The sequence below is a fragment of the Acinonyx jubatus genome, chromosome A1 (genome assembly GCF_027475565.1).
Source record: "Acinonyx jubatus isolate Ajub_Pintada_27869175 chromosome A1, VMU_Ajub_asm_v1.0, whole genome shotgun sequence".
In the NCBI taxonomy this organism is placed as follows: Eukaryota; Metazoa; Chordata; class Mammalia; order Carnivora; family Felidae; genus Acinonyx; species Acinonyx jubatus.
Window position 1 is genome coordinate 85,089,196 of NC_069380.1, and position 25,150 is coordinate 85,114,345.

Consider the following 25,150-nt stretch of genomic DNA (forward strand, 5'->3'; position numbering starts at 1 on the left):
CTCCTCCTCCTCCTCCTTCTCCGTCTCCTTTTTCTCCTTCTTCTTCCTCTTTTGTTAATAACTATTTTAACAGAAATAATGTCTCCTTGTGATTTTGATTTGTATTTCCCTACTGATTAGCAACGTTGAGCATACTTTAATGTATGTTCTGACCATCTAACTCTTCATTTGAAAAACGTCTATTTACCTTCTGTTCACTTTTTAATTGTATTTTTTTTTTTTTTGCCATTGGTTGTATGTGCTTTTCATACATATTTTGGATATTAGCCCCTTAATAGATACATGATTTGCAAATACTGTTTTCCATTTGGGACATTGCATTTTCAATTTTTGTTGATGGTTTCTTTTGCTTTACAGAAGCTTTTTAGTTCAATACATCTCCACTTATTTATTATTGATTTATTGCTTTGTTTTTGGTGTCAAATTTAGAAAATGCCAAGATCAACAAAGGAAACTAAGACTTATGTTTGCTTCTAATTTTATGGTTTCAGCTCTTACATTCAAATCTTTAAGCTTTTTTTGAGTTATTTTCTGTGTATGATGTAAAATAGTGACCAATATTTATTCTTTTGTATGTGGCTGTTCAGTTTTTCCAGCACCATTTATTAAAGATGTTGTCCTCTCCATATTGTATATTCTTGACTTATTTGTTGTAAATTTACTATCTATACATGAATTTATTCATGGACTCTCTTTTCAATTCCATTGACTGTATCTGTTTACATGCCAATATATTACTTTTAATATTACTATGGCTTAGTATACAATTTGAAATCAGGGAGAATAATGCCACAGATTTACTCATTTTTCTCAAAGTGACATTGGCTATTCAGGGACTTCTGTGGTTCCACAAAAATTTTAGGATTATTTCTTGTACGTCTGTGAACAATACCACTGAAATTTGGATAGAGATTGTATTGATTCTGTAGATTGCTTTCAGTATTATGGATATTTTAGCCATATTAATTATTCTAATCCATGAGCATGGTAATCTTTCCCTTCATTTGTGTCTTCAATTTCATTTACCATTTTGTAATAGTTAAAGAGTACAGGTCTTTTACCTCCTTAATTACATTTATTCCTAGGTATTTCCTCTTTCTAATGCAATTGTAAATGGAATTGTTTTCTTTCTGAGGGATTGTTATCAGTATACAAAGGTACACTAAGTTTTTGCAGAAGATGTTGTATCCTAAAATTTTAGAGTTTGTACATTAGTTCTAACAGGTTATAGTGGCATCTTAAAGGTTTTCCATATAATATCAAGTAATCTGCAAATAGTAACAATTTTGCATTATCTTTCCTGATTTAGATGCCTTTAATTATTTATTTTCCATTCTCAATTCGTAACTGGAATGTCTAATGAAATGTGAATAAAAGTAACATGAGTGGGCAATATTGTCTTGTGCCTGTCTTAGAGAAAATGTTTTTGGCTATCACCCTTAAATACAATAATGTTAGCTGTGGGGTTTTCATATTGAAATATGGATTTTATTATGTTGAGTTACATTACCTCTATACCCACTTTGAGACTTTCTATCATGAATGGATGTTGAATTTTGTCAAATGTTTATTTTCTGTCTAATAAGATCACCAAATGATTTTTATCATTAGTTTGGTTAATGTGGTGGATTACATTATTTGAAGTGTTGATGTTGATCCATCATTGGATCCCTGAAATAAGCCCAACTTGATCATGGTGCATAATCATCTTATATATTCCTCAATTTATTTTGATATTTTTTTGAGGATTCTTGCCTCTAGATTTATCGGTGATTTTGACTTCTGATTTTATTCTATTCTTCGCTTTGGCATCCTTGTATGATTTTGGTATAATGGTAATGCTGTTCTAATAAAATGGTGTGGAAATACTCTCACTGTGTCTGTTTTTTGGAGGATTTTGAGAAGGATTGGTATTAATTCTTCTTTAATTTTTGGAAGAATTCACCAAGGAAGCCATCTGTCCTACACTTTTGTTTGTTGTGTTTTTATTACTGATATAATTTCCCTTCTGGTAATATGTGACTCAGATTTTCTATTTCTTTATGATGTAGTCTCTGTAGGCTGTATGTTTCTAAAACTTTATCCCTTTCTTCTACATGGTCCAACATGTTAACACATAATTGTTCATAGTAGCTTTTATTGTCTTTTGTATCTCTTTGGTATTAGATATAACATCTACTTCTTCATTTAAAATTTTATTCATTTGAATCTCTTTTTTTCATTTGAATACTGGCTAAATATTTGTGTACTTTGATTGCCTTTTCAAGGAACCACATCTTTGTTTTATTGATCTTTGCTATTGTCTTTTTAGTTCACATCTTATTTATTTCTACTTTGATCTTTTTAATTTTCTTCTTACTGCACACTTTGGGCTTCTTTTGTTCTTTTTCTAATTCCTTGAGTGTGAACTTCGGATCTTTGAGGTTTTTCCAGTTTTTTTTTTTTGTTGTTGTTGTTTTAATCTAGCATTTATCTCTATGAACTACCCTTTTAGAATTGCTATTGCTGCATCCCCTATGTTTTGGTATACTGTATTTTTATTGCCTCAAAGTATTTTTCTTATTTCCATTTACATTTTTTGAGCCATTAGTTTTTCAGTAGCATATTTTATCTCCACATTTTTATAAATATTCTGCTTTCTGCTTGTAATTGATTCCTATTGTCATACTAATGTTGTTTGAAAAGATGTTTGATATGAGTCAGAACTTCTCAAATTTATTAAGACTTGTTTTGTGGCCTGACATCTTATCTGTTTTGGAGAATTTCCCATGTGGACTTGAGTAGACATTGTATTCGGTTTCTTTTGCAGGGAATGGCCTGTGTATGTGTTTAGTCCATTTTTTCTAAAGTGTCATTTTAGGGTATTGGTCCTTTATTGATTTTTTTGTCTGGATAATTTCTCCATTGATGAATTTGGGGTATTATGCCCCCTACTATTATTGTTATGCTTTATATTTGTCTCTTTAGGTCTGTCCAGGTCTATTAATATTTTCTTTATATATATTGGGTGTATAAATATTTACAAGTATTACATTGCTTTCTTACACTGACCCCTTTATCAAGATCCCCTTTTATGACTCTTATTAGAGTATTTCCTTAAGATTTATTTTGTTTCATATGAGAATAACATCTTGCCACAATATTCTTTTGATTTCCATTTTAAAGGGTTCTTGTAAACCCCTTAGAAACTGTTTCTCAGTTTGCTGTAGGCTATGGGACTTTGGATGCAAGACCTATTGGCTTCCCAAACTAGAATGTTTGAGGGCTTTTCATCCAGGTGTGTGTCTTAATAGGTGGATTGCCAGATGTGGAGTTCAAACGCTTTGCTCATAAGGCAGAAGGTCAGCATTTTGAGTTCCCTCCCAATTATGGGTTGCTGTGCTGAGGGTAGGGTTTATGCTGAGATCATGTCTCACACTCCCCACTTTACTTCAATGTGGGTTTTTACCTCATTCACTTAATGTGTAGGAGTTGCTCAGTTATATATTCCCAGAGAATATTCCTCCATATGTAGCTGTAGACTGACGTGTCCATGAGGAGTGAATTTAGATCCTCCTACAGCACTATCTTAAACTGGAATCGATTAAACTAGTATTTTTTTTTGTCATTAATACTGTTTAGCTTAACGTGACACTACTAAAACTGAGCCTGGAAAATAAAATAAAATAATATTCTGTGGTCCAGTTTAATATGCCCTCTGATCACTGCTGCTAGGAGATGGTTTAGAAATCTGGGATTCCAGGGCTATCCTGTACCCAGGCACCTGCAGAACCTTTGCAATTGTGTTAAAATTATTTTGGCTTTAACTGCGTTTAATCTGTTCAAATTCAGTGTCCCTTCCAATGTGAAAATTCTGGATGTGTGTAAACATTGATCCAATCAACAATTCATACAATTGTCAGCTGATGGGTGAATTGAAATAAACACAAAATATGCTATTCAAATGAAAAAAAAATGTGGAAAAGAATTATTAATACATCTTAATAGAGATGATAAACATTTATTTTAAGGAAAGGCATGCTATTGAACAGTAAGATAAATATACATTCTTGGCCAACAACTAAAATAAATAAAAGTTCTAAAACTATAGCTCAGTCCTGTATTCTAGAATATATTGTCTACAAAAACATGAAAAATCTTTTGATTAAAAGTTTGTAAATTGGAAAAAGTATTTGTAACAAAATATAAAGTAAGCTGACCTATGAAATTTAAGTTCTCTTTAATACATAGTTCAATGAAAAAGTTATCAAAAACCATAAACATAATTTCTCAAAAAATAAACATTCAAATAGTATCAGAAAATACATGAAAAAATTCCATCCTCATTAGTAAAAATGATGAATTCAAAGTGGATACCTCTTTTTGTCATTGGACCTGGTCAAATATCCTAATGTTAAAAAGAAGCATCTAGAAAGCTAAATGTGTCCAGGCACAATGCCTTATAACTTTTTGATAAATTTTTCCTGAAATATAAACTTAAAATATAAACTTAAAATTAAAAAAATTATTAAAGAAAACAAATTATCAAGAGATTCTCTACAGTGATAGATACCTGAATCTTGTGAATTAATTTGATGATATTGCAAAAACTGAATTACCAGGGTGCCAGGGGGGCTGCCAGTTGCGCATCCAAATTTGGTTCAGGTCATGATCTCACACTTTGTGGATTCAAGCCCTGTGTTGGACTCTGTGCTGACAAGTAGGAGCCTGGAACCTGATCCTGATTCTGTGTCTTTGTCTCTCTCTGCCCCTCCCCTCCTCATGTTCTCTCTCTCTCTCTCTCTCTCTCAAAAATAAATATTAAAAAAAACCTGAATTAACAATTATAAGTTCTAAGTCCACTGAGTACTTATCACCATTTTATAATATAATTCTTCAAAAAAATGATAATTCTCAAATACTATGTCTACAATTAAGGTTTACCAACATCTAACTAGATGGTGGTCTCATGTTCCATAATCATCTCTAATATCCTAACAGTATGAAAACATTTTATTTTTTTAAGTTTCTCTTTTTCATTTTTTTTAAATTTTTATTTACATTTATATTGAAAGAGAGTAGGAGAGTGGGAGGGAGAGAGAGAGAGAGAGAGAGAGAGAAAATCCCAAGCAGGCTCCTGATTGTAAGCAAGAGTGTGACTTGGGGCTGGATTCTGGGGACCTTGAGATCATGACATGAGTTGAAATCAAGAGTGGGAAGCTGAACAGAGTGGGCCACCCAGGCACTCCTAAGTTCTTTTTCTTAAAAATCAACATTTAATTTTTTTTAATGTTATTTATTTATTTACTTATTTATTTATTTATCTTTTTAGAGAGAGACAGACAGACAGAGCATGAGTGGGGCCAGGGCAAAGAAAGAGGGAGACAGAATCTGAAGGTTCCAGGCTCTGAGCTGTCAGCACAGAGCAGAGGCAGAGCTTCAACTCATGAACTATGAGATCATGACCCGAGCCCAAGTCAAAAGCCTAACCTACTGAGTTACCCAGGCATCCGTAAAATTCAACATTTTCAAAAAGTAAAACAATACCCAAAATATTTTCAAATCAGAAATTTTACATTTCACTTCTGCCTAAATTCTGGAACTAATCTCTATCAACTTTTCTTGCTGTTGACCCTGATGTTTCTGTATTCTTAAATATGTAATCTCTTGTCTCATTGTTAATCAATTTCCAGCATGAAAAATAATAACTGAATTATTCCACACTCTGTTTTTCTCACTTCCTTTTTTCACACTCTGTTAATAAAGTCTTACTGAATTCTTAGGTCAGTCCCACATTAAGTTTTTGTGTCAACCTGACAATGTGAATGCCTTTAATGCTAGTTTAGTAGTGCTCTAGCACAGTGCATCCTGTCATGTACTACCTTTCATTTTTCCTGAAGTTGACATTAGCCTCCATTTTGTCAACTGCATGTTTTTCATCATTTGTTCCTGTAAATGTCTCATCTATGTCCCATTTCTATATAATACTTTTTCCATATATTCAAAATCAGTAATCTCATTGTACTCATAGAGGTCTCTTTCTACTATCCTTTCATACCTTGAATAAATTTGGAAGTTCTGTGTCTTGGTCTCTTCATTCAATTCCCTAAACTTTGTGTCGTTCTCTTGGTTTGCTATGGTGTTTTACTGAATCACATCTTATAACTTCCAAAAGTACATATAGCCATGGTACATATTTAAGCCTTGACTCAAAAATGCCATTACATTCCATTTAAAGTTTAGCTAACTGAAGGTGAAAATGTTATTTTTGGATTTTGAAGAATTACTATACTATTGTCATGCATTGATATGGGCTATATGTAAGAAGATTTCAAAATATTGATATCTCAAAGCCTTAGTGAGGAACTCTATGCCTGGGTAAAGAACCCTGGGGCAGATCTTTTGAAATGAGTCCACCCTACCTTATTGTTGCACATTCTCCCTCTGTTCCATGGTGTTCTAGTAAGGTTCAGATAGGAGGTAACTTACAATAACTAAGTTCATTTTCAACATATTACTATTAATTGCATCAAATGCCCACTCCCTAAATCCAGACTTGTCCATATTTTTTTGTTTCTTGTTTCCCTTTCTTTCTTTCTTTCTTTCTTTCTTTCTTTCTTTCTTTCTTTTTCTTCCTTCTTTTCTTTTTATGAAATATCACTGCAAAATAATTGAAGAATAGAACTGAGAATAAAGATGCAAATTGCTAATGAAAACTCTCTGCAGAAATATACTCCTTGACTGTGGGCTTGAAGTTTCTGAACTCAGACAAGATATCAATCCTAAAATCATCCTTGCTCCTTTTCACTAGAAATGCTCTTAATAGCCTTAGATGTTACTGTCACTTAAAGTTGGACCAAACACAATGATAGGGGTGAGAAAATTCCCACCCTGGGAGTATCTCCCATTTCACACTCTTGGTAACATAGTCATATATCAACTGTTGTTTTTTTTTTTTTTTTTTTTTTCAGCTAATTGAATTTTTCAATGACATTATTATCCTTACCCAGTATATTTGTTTGACAGCACCAAAGATACTATGGGTATTTCAGGTTTCAGGAGTATTTTGTGTTCTTTAATCATAAAGATCGTTACAATCAATGTTTCATAGCAAGCTAGTAACAGTCCCTCAAATGAAAATTTTCACAATCAATTATAGTAAACATTTTTCTTTTTTTTTTTTTAATTTTTTTCAACGTTTTTATTTATTTTTGGGACAGAGAGAGACAGAGCATGAACGGGAGAAGGGGCAGAGAGAGAGGGAGACACAGAATCGGAAACAGGCTCCAGGCTCTGAACCATCAGCCCAGAGCCTGACGCGGGGCTCGAACTCACGGACCGCGAGATCGTGACCTGGCTGAAGTCGGACGCTTAACCGACTGCGCCACCCAGGCGCCCCTATAGTAAACATTTTTCAAGATGATACTCATCCACAAAATGAGACTATTCCACATGACACATGACAACTACTGTTTTTGATAGTTTCTTGTTTTTGTCCTTCCTCTTCACATGGATTGCCTGTGGTACTCCTTTGTCCCAGCATAATTTTTGGATTTGGGATCAGGTTTCAGGCTAATAATAAAAAGACAGACTAACTGAAATCTAAGCTTCTCCACCATCAAGTTCTGATTGTAACAACAAAGGAATTACATATTTTCCTTTTTTTCCTTAGTGGTTTTTCACATCCTTAAAGGTCTAGTGAACCATTCCCTGAAGTTTAATGCATCATTTCCAAATACCATTGATAATTTTACCTTTAGCAAATGTTCTCAACAAAGCTGCTTTCCATAACTGATTGACTCTCTAGCCGAGCAATTAAAGCTTCCATAACTTTTGCCCTTTTATCCTTTACATTTTCAAGTCACGTCTCTAATAAATTCCCCAAGCCAGTGAGTTGTCTAAAAATTCAGTAAAATTTGATACTAATCACCCAATCAGTGCAAATTCCACAACTTAATGCTTAATCTCACAAGACCATACCTACTTCAGACACCAGCCACCAATGAGATTGTGAAGTTATCTACATTCTGTCAGGAAGATTAAAAGTTCAGGTGTTCCATAACTTTCCTCAGTTTTGGTTAGTATCTAGAACAACTCACAGAACTCAGGAAAGAAATATACATACAATTATAGTTTACACAAAGAATACGACACAGGAACAGCCAAACAGAAAAATAAGTGGAGCAAGATATAGGGTGTGTTAGGGATACAGAGGTTCAATGTCTGTCCAGGCAGACCACCCACCAAAGACCTCAATGTGTGCACTGACTCTTATAGTCTCATAGTTTTAGAATGTTTGTGGAAGTTTCAGAATATAGGCATGACTGATTAATATCATTGACAATTGGTAATTGGAAAACTCTAGCCCAATCACCCTCAGAGGTTGGAGATGGGATTAAAGTACATAGTTCTAATATTCTAATCACATTGTTGGTCCTCTGTGGGCAAATCCCTACCCTGAAGCTATCAAGGGGCCCCACCTTGAGTCACCTCAATACCACAACCTCAGGTATTGTCAAAGGGCTTGTTATAAATATTAAACAATATTTGTATCACTCAGAAAATTCTAATGGTTTTGGAGTCTGTTGAATTTCTATACTACAAATATAAAGCAGCAGATAGAGAAATGAAGTCAATCCCATTTACAAGTGCACAAAACCCCATAAAATACATGGGAATAAAGCTAACAATAGAGGTAAAAAAAAAAAAAAACCTGTATTCTGAAAACTAAAATACAATGAAGAAAGTAATTGAAGATGACATACAAAAAAAAAATGGGAAAAAACATTGAATGCTCATGGAATGGAAGAAAAAATATTGTTAATGAATTTTTTCCAGGTATATGTCCAAGCGGCTTTTAGTAAATCATCTCTTGGGTTGTTGAGAAGGTGGGAGTAACTGTGTGTAGGAAAAAATAAATAAATAAAGCAGAGACTTAATTTTTGGAACCTAACATTCAAATGATTGGTGGAAGAAAATGTACATGTCTTAATTTTCTAAATTCTTGATTTAGCAACCAATTATTTTATTGGTTTTAATAAGTGGTTTTGCAATGTTTTTTGAACTCATAGGCTTATTTTTAAATTGTTAAGTTTCTTATGGTTTAGGAAATAATAAATATATCTGCTGAAAACTTTGTAGAACACAAAACTCTTTTTTTTAATGTTTGTTTATTTTGAGACAGAGAGAGAGAAAGGCAGTGGCAAAGAAAGAGGGAGAGAGAATCTCAAGAGAATCTCTGTGCTCAGCACAGAAGCAGACATGAGCTCGATCCTAGGAGCCATGAAATCATGACTTGAGCCAAAACCGAGTCAGATACTTAACCGACTGAGCCACCCAGGCACCCCAATAATACAAAACATTTTTGATGTTAAAGATGTTCATACAGGATCATCTACCTGCATTAACACTGGATTATGTCTCCCATTTCTTTTTCTGAAGTACTCACGTTGAATAACCACACTGATCCCACGTGAAAATTTCTTCCATTGATAACTATTAATTAACTATTTTATTTTATTTCTATGCAAACATTTTTAAATTAACTTATTGTTAAAGTCTTAAGTTTCCTTGAATAATTTCTGTCCACCTACAAGAGAGCCTCATTATCATTTAATGTCACAAACTTTGACACTGACCTAATGGCAATTCAGCTGTATGTTTGTGTCTGCCACAGTGGTTAATTATGAGGAACAGTAGGATAAACCGAGAGATGTAGTTTATCATCTTACCTAATACATGTAAGATTACCAGTTATTTCCATATATTCAGCAGCCTTTAATTTAGTTGGAATTGTGAGAAGGGGGTTATAAGCAAGAAGAGCAGAATGTCATGGTACAGTTAGTTGTCTTTACTTCCAGACTATCACAAGATGGCTCCGGAATCCTTCATCAAGAATGAAAAGAAATACAACCCACTCAGCCCTTGGGACAGTGCATAGAAAGTGTAACATTCTTCACCTCCCTTTTTTAGTTACAGTAAAGATTCTACTGAGATGGTACTAAACTCAACTTTTCTCCATCAATAAATTATTTAAGGGATCCTTTGGAGATCTCATATATTGTCACTTGGCTCATATAACATAAAATTCATTATATCTGAGTCAGAAATTCCAGTTCCAAATGGCACATGTGACAAGCACCCAAGTCTAGTCTCCCAATCTCGTCATCTCAGATATAATTTGGCAATTAAATGTACCAATGAACTTTGAGTTTTATGTACCATTTAATTAGTAATGCCCTGATGATCTGAGGTGCTATAAAGCCCATGATGTACCTTAAGTTTCATGAAGATTCACATGCTAATTATATCCCAGAAATACCCCATTATTTGGCAGAAAGCTTGTGCTCCGCACCCATCCTACTTAATTCTTAATAGGCTTACCTTGCCTAATTGGTTCTCACTCCTTGTTTTTGCTTTCAAGTATCAAGCTGTTCAGTCTTCCATTGTTTATGCAGCACTAACAGGAAGGATTGACTATATGGAGACACTCACGTAGGAAGCCAAGTATGGCTCGCAATAAAAATGAGAAGGATTGGGACGCCTGGGTGGCGCAGTCGGTTAAGCGTCCGACTTCAGCCAGGTCACGATCTCGCGGTCCGTGAGTTCGAGCCCCGCGTCGGGCTCTGGGCTGATGGCTCAGAGCCTGGAGCCTGTTTCCGATTCTGTGTCTCCCTCTCTCTCTGCCCCTCCCCCGTTCATGCTCTGTCTCTCTCTGTCCCAAAAATAAATAAACGTTGAAAAAAAAATGAGAAGGATTTACTACTGGATTTATAGATAAAAGAGTCTTGATTATGGAAATATGACAGTGTCTCTAAAGAAATGCAAAGAAATATTTCCTGGCTCAAGAGTGATGAAGTGCCCACCATCCCAAAGACGAGGCAAACTATGGGTGTATATTTAGCTCCCATGACAATTTCTGACACATACAGATCATGCTGTTCTTTGTGCTTTGTCTCATCTTTTTCATGAAGCTTCTTTTCCCCCTTTCATCTATCAGGTCCCTCTGTTATCCTTCCAATGTATGCCATCAGAATCCTTTTTGAAGTAATACCTACAGCCATAAAAGGCATATACTATTGAGTTTTGTAAAGAGCAATGAAATTCCTAACTGCTCTTTTTTACCATTTATCAGCTTTTTTCATAGTTTGATCATAGTGTTACACATTAAGTATTCAAAAACTAAATTTGAATGGATTTATGTTGAAAGAGAAGAATTTTATTTTGTTAACTGATTGATACCTGATTTGTTTTCTGATGAATCCTATGCATTTCTAAGTACTGTCTGAAGAGAGTAGGGACTCTATTAGAATTAAATATTGACTGCATGAAAAAAAGCAGGTTCTGCAAAGATAGAATTACTTTTTCTGTTTTTTTAAATTTGATCAAATAGATGATTTTCTTATTATCTTTGTATCTCTTACTGTACAAAAACAGGCACATTACTTCTAAGCAGAACATCTTTAACTACAATAAGAAGTGAAGAAGTTCAATTAGTCAAAAAGGGGATAAGGCATAATACCTAATAACCTTAATCCTCTTCACAAGTTCATGACAAGAAAGTTTTAAAAGGTGGGGGTGGACATTGTTGGAATTTGAGACATTTTATATATGGAGTTTACTTGCATACAAAAATAGTAGAGAAAATTTTGATTACTCTTGGGGAAATACTTAAAAATAAATTTGCCTGCCAACACAGAATATATTCTTCACAAAGCTATAAAACACATAAAAAGCAAAGGTGTCAAAGGACAATCCTGAGCTCATGTCCTCCTACATATGGAATAAATTCCTCTAAAGGAGACCTAGAAGCTGGATGAAAAAGCCTTCACAAGGGACAAAACTGCGTGGGATACAAGAGGGAAAGATACAATCTTAAAAATGAAAAAACAAAAAAGCAAAACACCCCAGGTAAGGCATTCCATAGTTACGAAATATCTCAAAGGTAAGAGATGTCCATGAAAATAATAATTCCGAGCTCCACATAAGGCATCTTAACCCTTAAATTATGCACAGGAAAAATCAGTCCCCAAACACTTGTATTTGAAGAACAATAAGGAATACATCCAGGAAAATGATAAAAATGTAGGGAAATGAAACCCTTCTTTTCAAGGCTTCCACATAGTCTCACTTGACATGGAAACCAGTGCAAAAATACCATATTAAAAATTGTATAGACCATAGATGTAGACAGCCACTTCCTCATCTTGGAGTGCCTACCTAAAGAGCAAAGGCTATCATTAGGGACTCAAACACTGGCAACAACCATGTTTTGCCTTCTCCTCCTGCCATCCTGCTCTGAGACCTGCCAGGTGACATTTGGGAATTCTCTCTCTAGCCTGCTAATTCCAGGGAGCACACCTTGATAAGAGTTGTAACAAGAAATCTACCTGAAAAAGAGTTCAAAATCAAGGTCACAGATATGCTTACCAAATACAGGAGATGAAAGTATGAACACAGAGAAAACCTCAACAAACATATAGAAAAAATAAGATATTACCAATTAGAGCCAAAGTTTGTAATAACATAAATGAAAAAAAAATAGCATATAAACAACAAATTACATGATACAGAAGAATAGATCAGCATTCTGGAACACAGGGGAGTGGAGTTCACCAATCCTGAAAAACAAAAATAAATAAATAATAAATATAGTTTAAGGGACTTCTGGGGTGACATACTAAACATACTAAAATTCACATTATGTATGTTCTAAAAAGAGATGAAAAGGAGATAAGCAGGGAGAAAAATAATTGGTAAGAAATAATAGCTGAAAACTTCTATAACCTGGGTGTTGGGGGGGGGAGGGGAATAGACATCAAGGTCTAGGTGACACACAAAGTCCCAAAACAGATAAAGCCAAAGAGATACACATCAAAACTCAATATAATTAAAATGTCAAAAATGTCAGATAAAGAGAGAATCTTAAGAGCAATAAGAGAAAAATAATTAGTTACATGTAAAGGAACCACTATAACATTCTCAGCTAACTTTTACAGGCCAGAAAAGAGTGACATGATATATCAAAGTGCTAAAAAGAAAACAGGAGGAAAAAAAAAAAAGCTTACAACGAAGTATACTGTACCTGGGAAAATTTTCATTCAGCATTTGAGAGATAGTTTCCCAGACAAACAAAATCTAATTGAGCTCATCACCACTAAACCATCATTTAAAATAATAATAATAATAATAATAATAATAATTTTTAAATTTAAAAAAGAATTATTCAAAAGAATTCTCTAAGGAGATAAGTAAAGGCCATAACTAGAAAGGATAGAATATAGGAAAAAATAATTCAGTGGTAAAGAAATGTAGTGGATCAATTACTTATAAAACTAGTAATGAGATCAAATGTCAAAAGTAGTAAAATCAACAATATCTAGATTAATTAGTTAAGGGATACACAAAATAAACAGATAATAAATATGATATCAAAACATAAAACATGGGTGAGGAATAAAAATATGTGCTTTTAGGATGTTGAAACTTAAGTGACCACCAAATTAAAATAGTATGATAAACACATAGATTTTCATATATGAACCTCTCTCATGATACCCACAAACCAAAAGTATGTAAAAGATAAATAAGCATTAAAGACAAAGGAATCCAATCCTAATGCTAAAAAAATGTCAAAGTCATCAATTTTCAAGTATATATAACAAGACAATAAAGGAAGAGAGAATTGCAGAAAACACTGAACATGGTATTAAGTACATACCTACAAAGAACTATTTTAATTATAAATGGATTAAAGTCACTAATCAAAAGACATAGGATGGCTCCATGGGGAACAAAACAAAACAAAACAAAACAAAACAAAAACAAGACCCATCTATATACTACCTACATGAGACTTAGTTTAGATCTAAAGGCACACAGACTGAAGGTGAGGCTTGGAAAAATATATTCCATTCAAATGGAGAGTAAAAGAAATAAGGAGTAGCAAATATTTATATCAGACAAAATAGAATTTAAAACAAAGGCTGTGGTGCATCTGGGTGGCTCAGTAGGTTGAGCTTCCAACTTGGGCTCAGGTCATGATCTCACAATTCATGAGTTCAAGCCCCACTTTGGGCTTTGTGCTGACAGCTTGGAGTCTGGAGCCTACTTTGGATTCTGTGTCTCCCTCTCTCTCTCTGCCCCTCCCCCACTTGCAACCTCTCTCTCTCTCTCTCTCTCTCTCTCTCAAATACATAAACACTTTTTTAATTAAAACAAAGGATTTAACAAGAGCAAATAAAATAATTACATAATGATGAGAGGATTGCTCCAACAATAATATATAACAATTGTCACTATTTTTGCATCCATTATAGCAGCACCTAATTATATAAAAAGAAAAATTAACATACACAAAAGAAAATATTGACAGTAATGCAATAGTAATAGTGGCAGATCTTAACACCCTACTTACCAGATCATGCAGACAGGAAGTTAATAAGGAAAACATTGACCTTCAATGACATGTTAGACTAAAAGATTTAATAGATCTATTAACAATATTCTGCCTTAAATCAGCAGAATACATATTCTTCATAAATGTATGGTACATTCTCTTGGATAGTTCCTATACTAAGCTGCAAAACAATGCTCAAGAAACGTAAGAATATTTAATCACCTGAAGTATCTTTGGAAAAAAAAATATTGGATGTAGCAAAAGCACTTCTAAGAGGGAAGTTTATACTGATTGAGGCCCACTTCAGTAAACAAAAACAAAAACAAAATCTTGAATAAACAATACAGCTTTACATCTAAAAGAACTGGAAAAAGAAGAGTAAACACAGCCCAAAGTTAGTAGACAGAAGGAAATAATGAAAAGGAAAGATCAGAGTGGACATAAATAAAATAGATACAAAAGCAATGTACAAGGAATCAATGAAACTAAGTATTGATTCCTTGAGAAGATAAACAAAATCAATACATCTTTAGCCACAATTACCAAGAAAAAAAAAAAAAAACGAGAGCCAAAAAAAAAATCAGGAATTAAAAAGAACATACAACTGATATCACAAAAATACAAAGAATCATAAGAGACTGCAGCAATCAAACACTAACAAATAGAACAACCTAGAAGAAATAGATAGATTCTAAAATCATAGAGTCTTCCAAGACTGAATCAGGAAAAAATAGAAAATCTGAATAGACCATTTAATAGTAAGAAAATTAAGTCCATGATAAAAAATGTTAACAGAACTCCAGAAGCAGATGGCTTCAAAGGTGAATTCTAAAAGGCCTTTATTTATTTATTTATTTATTTATTTATTTATTTATTTACTTACTTAGTTTTTAGGAAGTTTAGTCATTTTTAAGAGAGAGGGATCACAGGTCAGGAAGGGTCAGAGTGAGAGGAGACAGAGAATCTCAAAGTGCAGAGCATGATTCAGGGCACAAACTGACAAAGTGTGAGGTCATGACCTGAGCTGGAGTCGAGAGTCGGACACCTAACCAACTAAATCATCCAGGAGCCCCACAAAAATCTTTTAAGAAGAGGCAACACCAATTCTTATCAAACTTCCAAAAAAGCTCAAAAGGAAGACATGCCTACAAACTCATTGTACAAGACCAAAAAAATCATGATTGCCAAGATAGAAAAACACACTATACAACACCCCCCAACACACACACACAAAGTACATACCAAAATCCCTGATGAACAAAATTCAAATATCTTCAACAAAATGTTATCAAACTAAATTCAACAATACATTAAGAAGATCATACACCATGATCAAGAGAGATTTATTCTGAAAATGGAAGGATGGTCCAATATATGCAAATGAAACAACATGATGCTGTCATATTAACAAAATGAAGGATAAAAATAAAATTATCATCTCAATTGATGCAGAAAAAAATTTGGCAAATTTTAATATCCATTTATGTAAAAAAACTTTACAAAATGCATATAGAAGTAACATATCTCAACTTAAGTTTGTATATGACGGACCCAGAACTAACATATTCAAGGAGCAAAGCTGAATGTTTTGCCTCTAAGATCAAGAACAAGACAACGATACCCAGTCTCAGCAATTCCATTTGACATAGTATTGGAGGTTCTACCAATAGCAATTATACCAAAAAATTTCACCCAAATTTAAAAACAAGTAAAACAGTCATGGTTTGTAAATTGTATGAAACTAGATATAGAAAACCTTATGTCTCAACCAAAAAACCTATTGGAACTTATAAATAAATTAGGTAAAGTTGCAAGGTATGAAATCAATATACAGAAATATGTTGCATTTCTATACACTAAGAAAGATAAATTCAGTAAACAATCCTATTTACAACTGTATTAAAAAAGAATAAAATCCCTAAGAATAAATTTAATCAAGGAGGTGAAAGATCTGTTCTCTATAAAATGTAATATAGTGTTAAAATTCCACATTACTCAAAGGAATTTCTCACAGAACTAGAAGAAGTAATTCTAAAATTAGTATAAAATCGTAAAAGACACCAAAGACCCCCGCCCCTAAAATGAGAGAAAAACAAAACTATCATGTTTCCTCATTTCAAACTATATTACAAAGCTATATTAATTTAAAAGGTAGTATTGGTATAAAAACACTTACAGGGGTGTATTCATGGCTCAGTCATTTAGTCTGACTCATGGCTCAGGTCATGTTCTCACAATTTCATGATTTCAAGCGCCGTTGTTAGGCTATGCACAGGCACCACAGAGCCTGCTTGGGACTCTCTCTCTCATGGCGTCTCTATCTCTCTCAAAATAAATAAACAAGCTTAAAAACAGATATGGAAACAGGTGCCTGTGTGGCTTAGTAGATTGTGTATCTGACACTTGATTTCAGCTCAAACCAAAATTCCAGGGTCAAGGGATAGATCCAAGCATCAGTCTCTTTACTGAGTGTGGTGTTGTTTAAGAAGATTGGCTCTCTCTCCCTCTGCCATTCTCCCCTGATGACATGCTCTCTCTCTCTTTTTCTCTAAAAAAAAAAAAAATAGGGCTTCTGACTTCAGCTCAGGAAATGATTTCAATGGGTCATGAGTTTGAGCCCCACATCTGGCTCTCTGCTGTCAGTGAAGAGCCCATTTCAGATCTTCTGTCTCTCTGTCTCTCTCTCTCTCTCTTGCTGTCCCTACCGTGCTCTCTCTCTCTCTCTCAAAAATAAATAAAAATTAAAATATTAAATAAAAATAATTTTAAAAGATATGTAGATAATTAAATAGATATAAAGCCAGAAAATAAACTGATACTTATATGGCTAATTATATATTAGGTCATAAAGGATGAAAGCATAGAGTGTGAAAAAGTGCCTTCAATACACCACATCAAATAATAAACTCAAAATAGTTTATAGACTTAAATATAAGATGAAAAACAATAAAATTCCTGGAAAAATATGTGATAAGCATTTTTATATCAGTTTTAGTGATATTTTTTGATCTATCTTCTCAGGCAAGAATAACAAAAAATTAATAATAACAAATAAGACTACATTAAATTAAAAAGGGTTTTCACAGAAAAGGAAACAATCTATACAACAAAGAAGCAACCTACTGAATTAAAGATATTGTCAAATGATATATCTAATAACGGGTAACATCCAAAAAAAAAGAATCCTATAATTCAATACATGGGAAATATATGGATTTAAAAATGTGCAGAGAACCTAGATAAACATTTTTCAAAGAAGGCACACAGATGGCCAGTATACACATGAAAAGTTATTAAAAATCACTATTGCAGAAATACGAATAAAACCACAAAGACATACTAGCTCACATCTGCCAGAATGGCTAATATCAACAAAAAAGAAAGAAAGAAAGAAAGAAATGACAAGTGTTGGTGAAGATGTGGAGAAGAGGAAATCCTCACAAATTTTTGGTGGGAATGTAAAAGGTACAGTACTATGGAAAAAATGTGGATGTTCCTCAGAATATTAAAAAAAAATAGAACTCCCATATGATTCAGTAGTCTACTTCTAAGCATTTGATAAACAAAACCACTTACTTGAAAAGACATATGTGTTCCTATATTAAATGCAGGCTTTTTCTTTTACAATTGCCAAGATATGGAAACATTTTATGTCTGTGAATGGATAAATAGATAAAGAAAGAAGATACAAACACACACACACACACACACACACACACAATGGGATAATAGTCACAAGAAAGAATAAAATCTTGAAACTTATGACAACATGGATGGAGACAGATATCATTATACTAAGTGATATAAGTGAGGCAGGGAAAGACAAATGCCATAAGATAGAAGTTATAAGTGGATTGTAAGAAACAAAAAACAAAACAAAACAAAACAAAATAAATGAACAAACAACCCAGAAACAGATTCTTATTTACAGAGAACAAACTGATGGTTGTTGGCAGATATGGGATGATTGAATGGATGAAACATGAAGAGAATTAAGATATATCATCTTTCGGTTATAAAAGAAGACATGGAGATGTAATTTATAGCATAGGGAATATGGCCAACATTTTAACAACCTTATATGGTGATGGCAAGGACACATTTGGTGAACATTTTATTAACATATATAAATATCAAATCACTATGGTATACATCTGAAATTAATACAACATAGTATGTAAATTATTCCTCAATAAAAAAAAAAAAGAAATGAATGGTTTTATTAACAACAAGCACTAGGGGCGCTTGGGTGGTTCAGTCAGTTAAGCGTCCACTTCTTGATCTTGACTCAGGTCATGATCTCGCAGTTCCTGAGATCAAGCTTAGTGTTGTGCTCTGCCCTGACAGAGTGGAGCCTGCTTGGGATTCTCTCTCTCTCTCTGCCCCTCCCCTGCTCATGCTCTCTCCCTCTCAAAATCAATAAACTTTAATAATAATAATAATAATAATAATAATAATAAATAACAAACCAGAATGCAATGACTTTGTAAGCACTCTGTAATCAATTTGGTCATGTGACAAGCAGTCAGTAAGATTCCAAGAAAGAAACAAACCTCACCCACTTTTCGAGCCAAGATGGTTCATCTCTTATATATACATCTCAAAATATATGATAAAAAACTTGTCTTTAAGTAAAATATTTTGACAGTAATTTTCATTTTAAATTCAACTAGTTATTGAGGTGGTTATCTGTGCTAGTTAGTTGCTTCTATCCAAAGGGAAAATAGAACTTTACTTACATTTATGACATGTGAGCAGTTAGGACTTAAAGCCATGTATGCCTAAGTTAAACATACACAGATACAGAGTGAAAATGTTGCTAAACTTTTGATGTTGACATTTCAAAATGATAACCCTTACATCCTTAGGAAAGAAATATTTGAGGGGCACCTGGGTGGGTCAGTGGTTAAGTGCCTGACTTTTAATTTCAGCCCAGGTCATGATCTCATGATTTGTGATTTTGAGCCCAACGTGGAGCCCTGTGTTGGACTATGCACCAACAGCATGGAGCCTGCTTGGGATTTTCTGTCTCCCTCTTTATTCACCTTTTCCCACTCTCTCTCTCTCTCTCTCTTTTTCTCTCTCTCTCAAAATAAATAAATAAATAAATAAATAAATAAATAAATAAAATAAACGTTAAAAATAAATATTTTAATTTCAATATTGGAAAAATATTATGTAGCTCTCTAAAAGATTTACACCAGGTAGAAATTATTTTTTAAGATTGGTATTTAACCTATGGTTACTTGTTATGCCTATACTCAGAGAGAATTTACAGTAATGTTCTAGGAAATTGATGTTGTACACAGGATCTCATACTTATGTTCTAAAATGGGAAACTATTATATATAGTGTTCTGAGTTTTCTTAACATAAACACTTAATTTTAATATTTCACACTACATTTCATTATAGGTTATATTGTATTAGATAATACATGGTTTAAAGCAAGGAAACATTGGGTATTACTAACAGAATTTAATCCCTTGCCTTTCTAAATAAGTATTTAGTGGCAATTTATCATTCACTCACTCAATTTATTAATCACTGAATCAATCATTAGTTATTGACTGACTCAATATTCTCGTATGTTAAACGATGATTATATTTTATAACACATGGAATTTTTATAAGACACACACAATGAGATTTATATAATTTGAAATCCAATCCTAGGAAAAAAGAAAGCACAATTAAATTTTGGTTAAGTACCTATGAGTGTTGCACATTGGCATCATGTCCTGTATCATCCCTTATGCTAACAGTGTATTTGAGCATCTTTGTTTTAAATCTGTTCATTAACTGGCTACAGCTTGCTATGTTAATTAAACTGGTCTAATTTTTTTACTGACCAGATGCTCACAACCATGCTTTTCAAGGTCTCAGTGTTGATTCCATTGTTTTAAAAATTATTTCCAGGACAATTCCAGGTAATAGGACCAAGAACACCAGTCATTGCCTTGGTTGGGGAAGAGGCTGTGGTTTCCTATCACCTCAGCCCATCAATGGATGCTCAGAACATGGAATTGAGATTATTCTTCAAAATTATCCTTCAGGCCTGGTGCATCAATATAGGAATTTCCGGGATAGTTTGGAGCAGCAAGTGCCAGAGTACCAAAGGAGGACAGAATTCCTGAAGGAGAATATTACCAAAGGTCATGTTGCCTTAAGGATCCAACCCACCCAACCTTCCGATGGTGGGGATTATACATATTTCTTTGAAAGCTCCACTTTCTACAACGAAGCAAAATTCAAATTATTGGTCACAGGTGAGTCTCTTCAATGAAAACTCTTACACAAATTGCATTATTTTTTCCATCAGCAGTCTAAAGTATTGGTGTATATGGATAGATATGAGTAAATCTATACAAACACTATTTACTGCCAAGAAAGTTAAATATGTAAATCTAATTTAATCAGTGTCCCAACATTCTTGGGTGGTAGTGATACACATTTTCATCTTTTCTTTATCAACACAATTATTTCAAAGAAAAGAAAGAATAGGGATTATAGTATGTTCTTGTTGTAGGGTGTATGGCCGGAGTCGCAAAAGATGAGTTCTCAAACAAAGTGCAGTTAAGTAAAGGTTCTCAAATTCAAGTTGGAATGAGGCCCCGACTCCAGAATGAATCTTCCTTTCATTAGGATAATTGCTAAAGACTACGCACATAAAGTCAGCTAACCAAGTGTGTTAATCAATTTAATGGTTTAGCTTTTCAAGCTAAGGAGTTTCACAGTTTCAGGTCCTAGATTTAAATCTTTAATCCAACTGTAGCTAATTTTTATGTATGGTGTAAGATTTTGCATTTCGCATGTAAACCTTATTTTTCCCAGGAACTCTGGGTGGCTCAGTTGGTTAAGTGTGAAATCTTGATTTTGGCTCAGGTCATGATCTGTCTCCTGGTTTGTGAGTTCAAGCCAACGTCGGGCTCAGTGCTGTAAGTGCAGAGCCTGCTTGGGATTCTCTCTCTGTCCCTCACTGTCTGCCCCTACCCGGTTCCCTGTTCCCTTTCCCTCTCCCCCTCCCCTCTCCCCTCTTCCTCTCCCTCTGCCTCTCTATCTCCCTCCCCCTCTCCCCCTCTCTCTTCCTCAAATTCAACTCAAAGGTTGAATTTAGAGTTAATTGGCTTCTATAACACTAGGAAGGGTCAGGTGTGAAGGAAGATCTGGCCCTGGATGATGTTAGTGGCTCTAGGCATTCCTTATGTGCCTCAGCTGCTTTCAGCTGTGTAAACATATCCTAAGGCCTTGCACCTTCTCCAGCCCTTCTTCTTTGAAGTCTTTTCCTTTGATGCTTCTCTCCTGAATCTCCCACATGTTCAATGGAGAAGACACCCAGAAATGATTCTTACTATCTTCTAACTCTCAGAAGGAGCTAAAAAGAGGCAGAAAGAATCTGAGCAGCCTGCCCTCAGGCTAGGTTTTCTGCACCTTGCTGCTGCCCACCCTGGGAATAGTCCAATCACATGCGGTCTTTCTCATTCTTAGTGTGACATCCTCGTTTTGAGCTTCAACAATTGTTAATTTGTTGACACGATTTCTAGAATCTCCTTTATAATCTTTTATTTCAAGAACATGAAGTTTTCTAATGCATCTTTTTATTGATTTTTCCCAATCATATATGCAAGAAAAGTGGTGTTTCCTAACCAAGCACATTTTTTTAATAAAACTATGAGAAAGCCTGTGCCAACTTCTTTAATTTACAATGTGGAAAAATATTACAAATAATACTCTTGAATTCTACCCATCTTTTTATGAAGCCCAGAAGCCCCACAACACTCAAAGAAATTTGGTTCCCTTTCTCTTGTTCAGTATAGGCAGTAGAAATATGTGGATTTTATATTCCAACTAAGTAAAAAATTTTCATATAAAAATTTCACATTCAAAATTAATAAAAGGAGATGTACCTCTAAATTCTTAAGAAGTTGTGTCACCCTTTGGCCTATTATAATACAAACTTGTATATAAATATTGAGATAATAAGTAATCACAACTAAATTTGTAGGAATCCAGAATTTTCCCCCCAAATTACTTCTGTGCTCCCTAAATGTAGGTGGGCTGCTTTTTCTACCACATTTTGTTGATTATATGGGAGTCATACCATTTTTGAATCTACTATCCTCATTTATTATAGATCAGAAAAATAAAGTCCTATACAATTCAATCCTCTTACCTCTTCCAGTTGAATTATCCATGACCTTCTGTAGTTATTCCTGGGAAAGATCCCTTTATGCCCAATACCATATCACTGTAATGTAGTGTCTGGTGATGAGGTTTTTTGGCATGATAGTGGGGTTCATGAGGTCCAGAGCCAATGACCAAGAAAGAAATCTTGAAGACGTGTTGGGTGTGAAAAGGTAATTTTATTAAAGCACGGGGACAGGACCCATGGTCAGAAAGAGATGTGCTGGGACCATGAAGAGACACTGGTTATATACTATGGAGCTGGGAAAGGTAGAGTCCAGGGAAAGTTTCCAGTGAGATTTTCATATGCTAAAGAAGACTCACAGGATACTGGAGGCCTAGCTATTGTCAGGCTAACGTTGTTTTTCCCTCTAGCAAAACATTAACATTAAGACAGAAAGGAGTTCCTGGAGAAACCTGTTACTCTGCCAGCCCCAAGTATTTGTCAATAGGCTGCAGGTTATAAGGTAACTTAGTTCTATCTGCCATTTCCTTCTGCCTTTGTTTCCCACGTCACTATGGAGAAGTGATGGAGACTTAAATCCTGAAGGACTATGATCTCTATCAGTTAAATATTTGTTTTTCCCTTTCCTTTTTTTTTCTTTTTTGGCATCCAGGGGTAATTGAGGAATATCACACATATCCCACCTGGTGTGTGGGGGGGGACTGGGCTTTCACCCTGTCAGCTTGCCTTATGCTCCTTAATCATCTGGTGCTATCTGGCCTTGTAGTTTTCATTTGTGCCAGATCTTCAGACCAAGTTCTTCATTTTCTCTAGCTGGATACCTCATATTTTCCTGTGACTTCCTTAGTTACTGTGATTTCTGGAATGCATTTCTTTGATGTATTTTTCCTTCCTGGAGGAGTGACATTTTCCCCAGAGTTACTAATCAGTTCCTAAAAGAAGTGGCAGTCATTGCAGGCAGCTTCACGGTCCTATACTATCTCCTTGAGAAAGGATTCTTCTATATCTTGAATCAAAACAGATTTAACTCATTCCCTATTCTTTTTATATATCTAGAAGGTTCTGGGTAAAAAAAATTCTGCAGAACCCACAACTTCAGTAAACACCTATATTAAATTTTACGTGAAATCAATAAGCATCACTGCCCTCTATTATCTGACTAGTTTGACACTTATAGAGTACAGGTAAGCAAATCCACCAATCAATAACTATTAGGGCAACCACAAATATAGGTTGAAACTTAACCAAAATATTTTCTAAGAGATAGGAAATAAAATTGAAGGCACTTATATTAGGTGACACAATCAGATGGTCTCATAATGGTGAAAACTATGGGATTTCTCTCCCTGCAATGGTCATAAGACAATAAAAATTCCAGACTCTCAAATAGGTAAAGAATGTATTAAAGTCAGCCTGTGCTGTATCAGAAACTATCCAGGCCTCAAGTATGCCAGCTAGAAATGCACAATAGTAGGAGAACTATGGTGACCTATTTTCCTCTTACTGACAGTCTTTTCTCCACTTTGATCCTTCAGTCCTGACTTGATCATTCATAAGACAACATTAATGGCCAAAGCAACACATGGAATACATGTTTGAAGCCTGTAAAATTATCCATACTCATCACCCCTAATTCCCACTCCTATTTTTAATTGATACTGGATCAAAAAGTTGTGTTCTACCCTTAGCCCCAACATTTAATAAGACAAAAAGAATGGCATAATTCAAAGTACAACTTTACTCTTCTCTCTCCAAAAAATCATAAATGAAATAAACACTTATTGTGTTTCTACAAGGGCCTGCTAACTATAATCCTGTCTTTAGAAAATGCCCATCCAAAATCACATTTCCCTTCAACTCTTAGCAGGTAGCCTAAATACATGAAATACAATGGGATGGCTTTTCAAGTGAAATGATCCCGGCAAATGAAATATTTCTTTTATTTGTATTCTTTATTAATTACTTCTTTAAGATAAATAATGTTGGGGTGCCTGGGTGCTCATCGGTTAAGCATCCGACTCTTGGTTTCAGATCAAGTCATGATCTCACAGGTTGTGAGTTCGTGCCCTGCATTGGGCTTCATGCTGACAGCACAGAGCCTGCCTGGGATTCTCTCTCTCTCTCTCTCTCTATCTCTCTCTCTCTGCCTGCCCTCTGCTCTCTCTCTCTCTCAAAATATACAAACCTATTTTTAATATATATATATATAATTTAAAAAGATGAATAATATTTATTTTTACAACCCAGTAAGCACTTTATATGGAGTAATCTTTACACAAATCATGTGAATTGAGACTCTTTTTATCCTGGTTTTGCAAAAAGGGAATGGAGGCACAGAGAGATTGAGTCATTAGATACACTGGGTCGCTAGTCCCAGCAAGTACAAGTGTAATCCTTTGACTCAAGAGCTTATCCTCACACCTGATGCTCTACTGATCCTCAAAGCCATTGTATTCTGAAAATACCATGTATCATTACTGGCACTGGAGGGTACCACTGTGCCATCTAAGTCATCACTAGCCTGACACACTATTTACTAGTCACCTCATGGTGTTTCTTTGAGATCTGACCATCCATGCAATATCAGATGACATTAGACAATTTTCCGTCATCAATTTCATAGAA

The 25,150-nt window shown here is 34.4% G+C and overlaps 1 protein-coding gene across 1 annotated transcript in view; it reads left to right on the plus strand.

Annotated features, from left to right (window-relative positions):
- The window catches only part of LOC128314773 (butyrophilin subfamily 1 member A1-like), a 111,318-nt gene that overhangs the window by 76,968 nt on the left and 9,200 nt on the right, over positions 1–25,150 (plus strand). Inside the window, exon 2 of the mRNA XM_053218338.1 lies at positions 20,296–20,645. Coding sequence (XP_053074313.1) covers positions 20,296–20,645 — 350 coding nt within the window. The remainder of the gene's footprint in view (positions 1–20,295; positions 20,646–25,150) is intronic.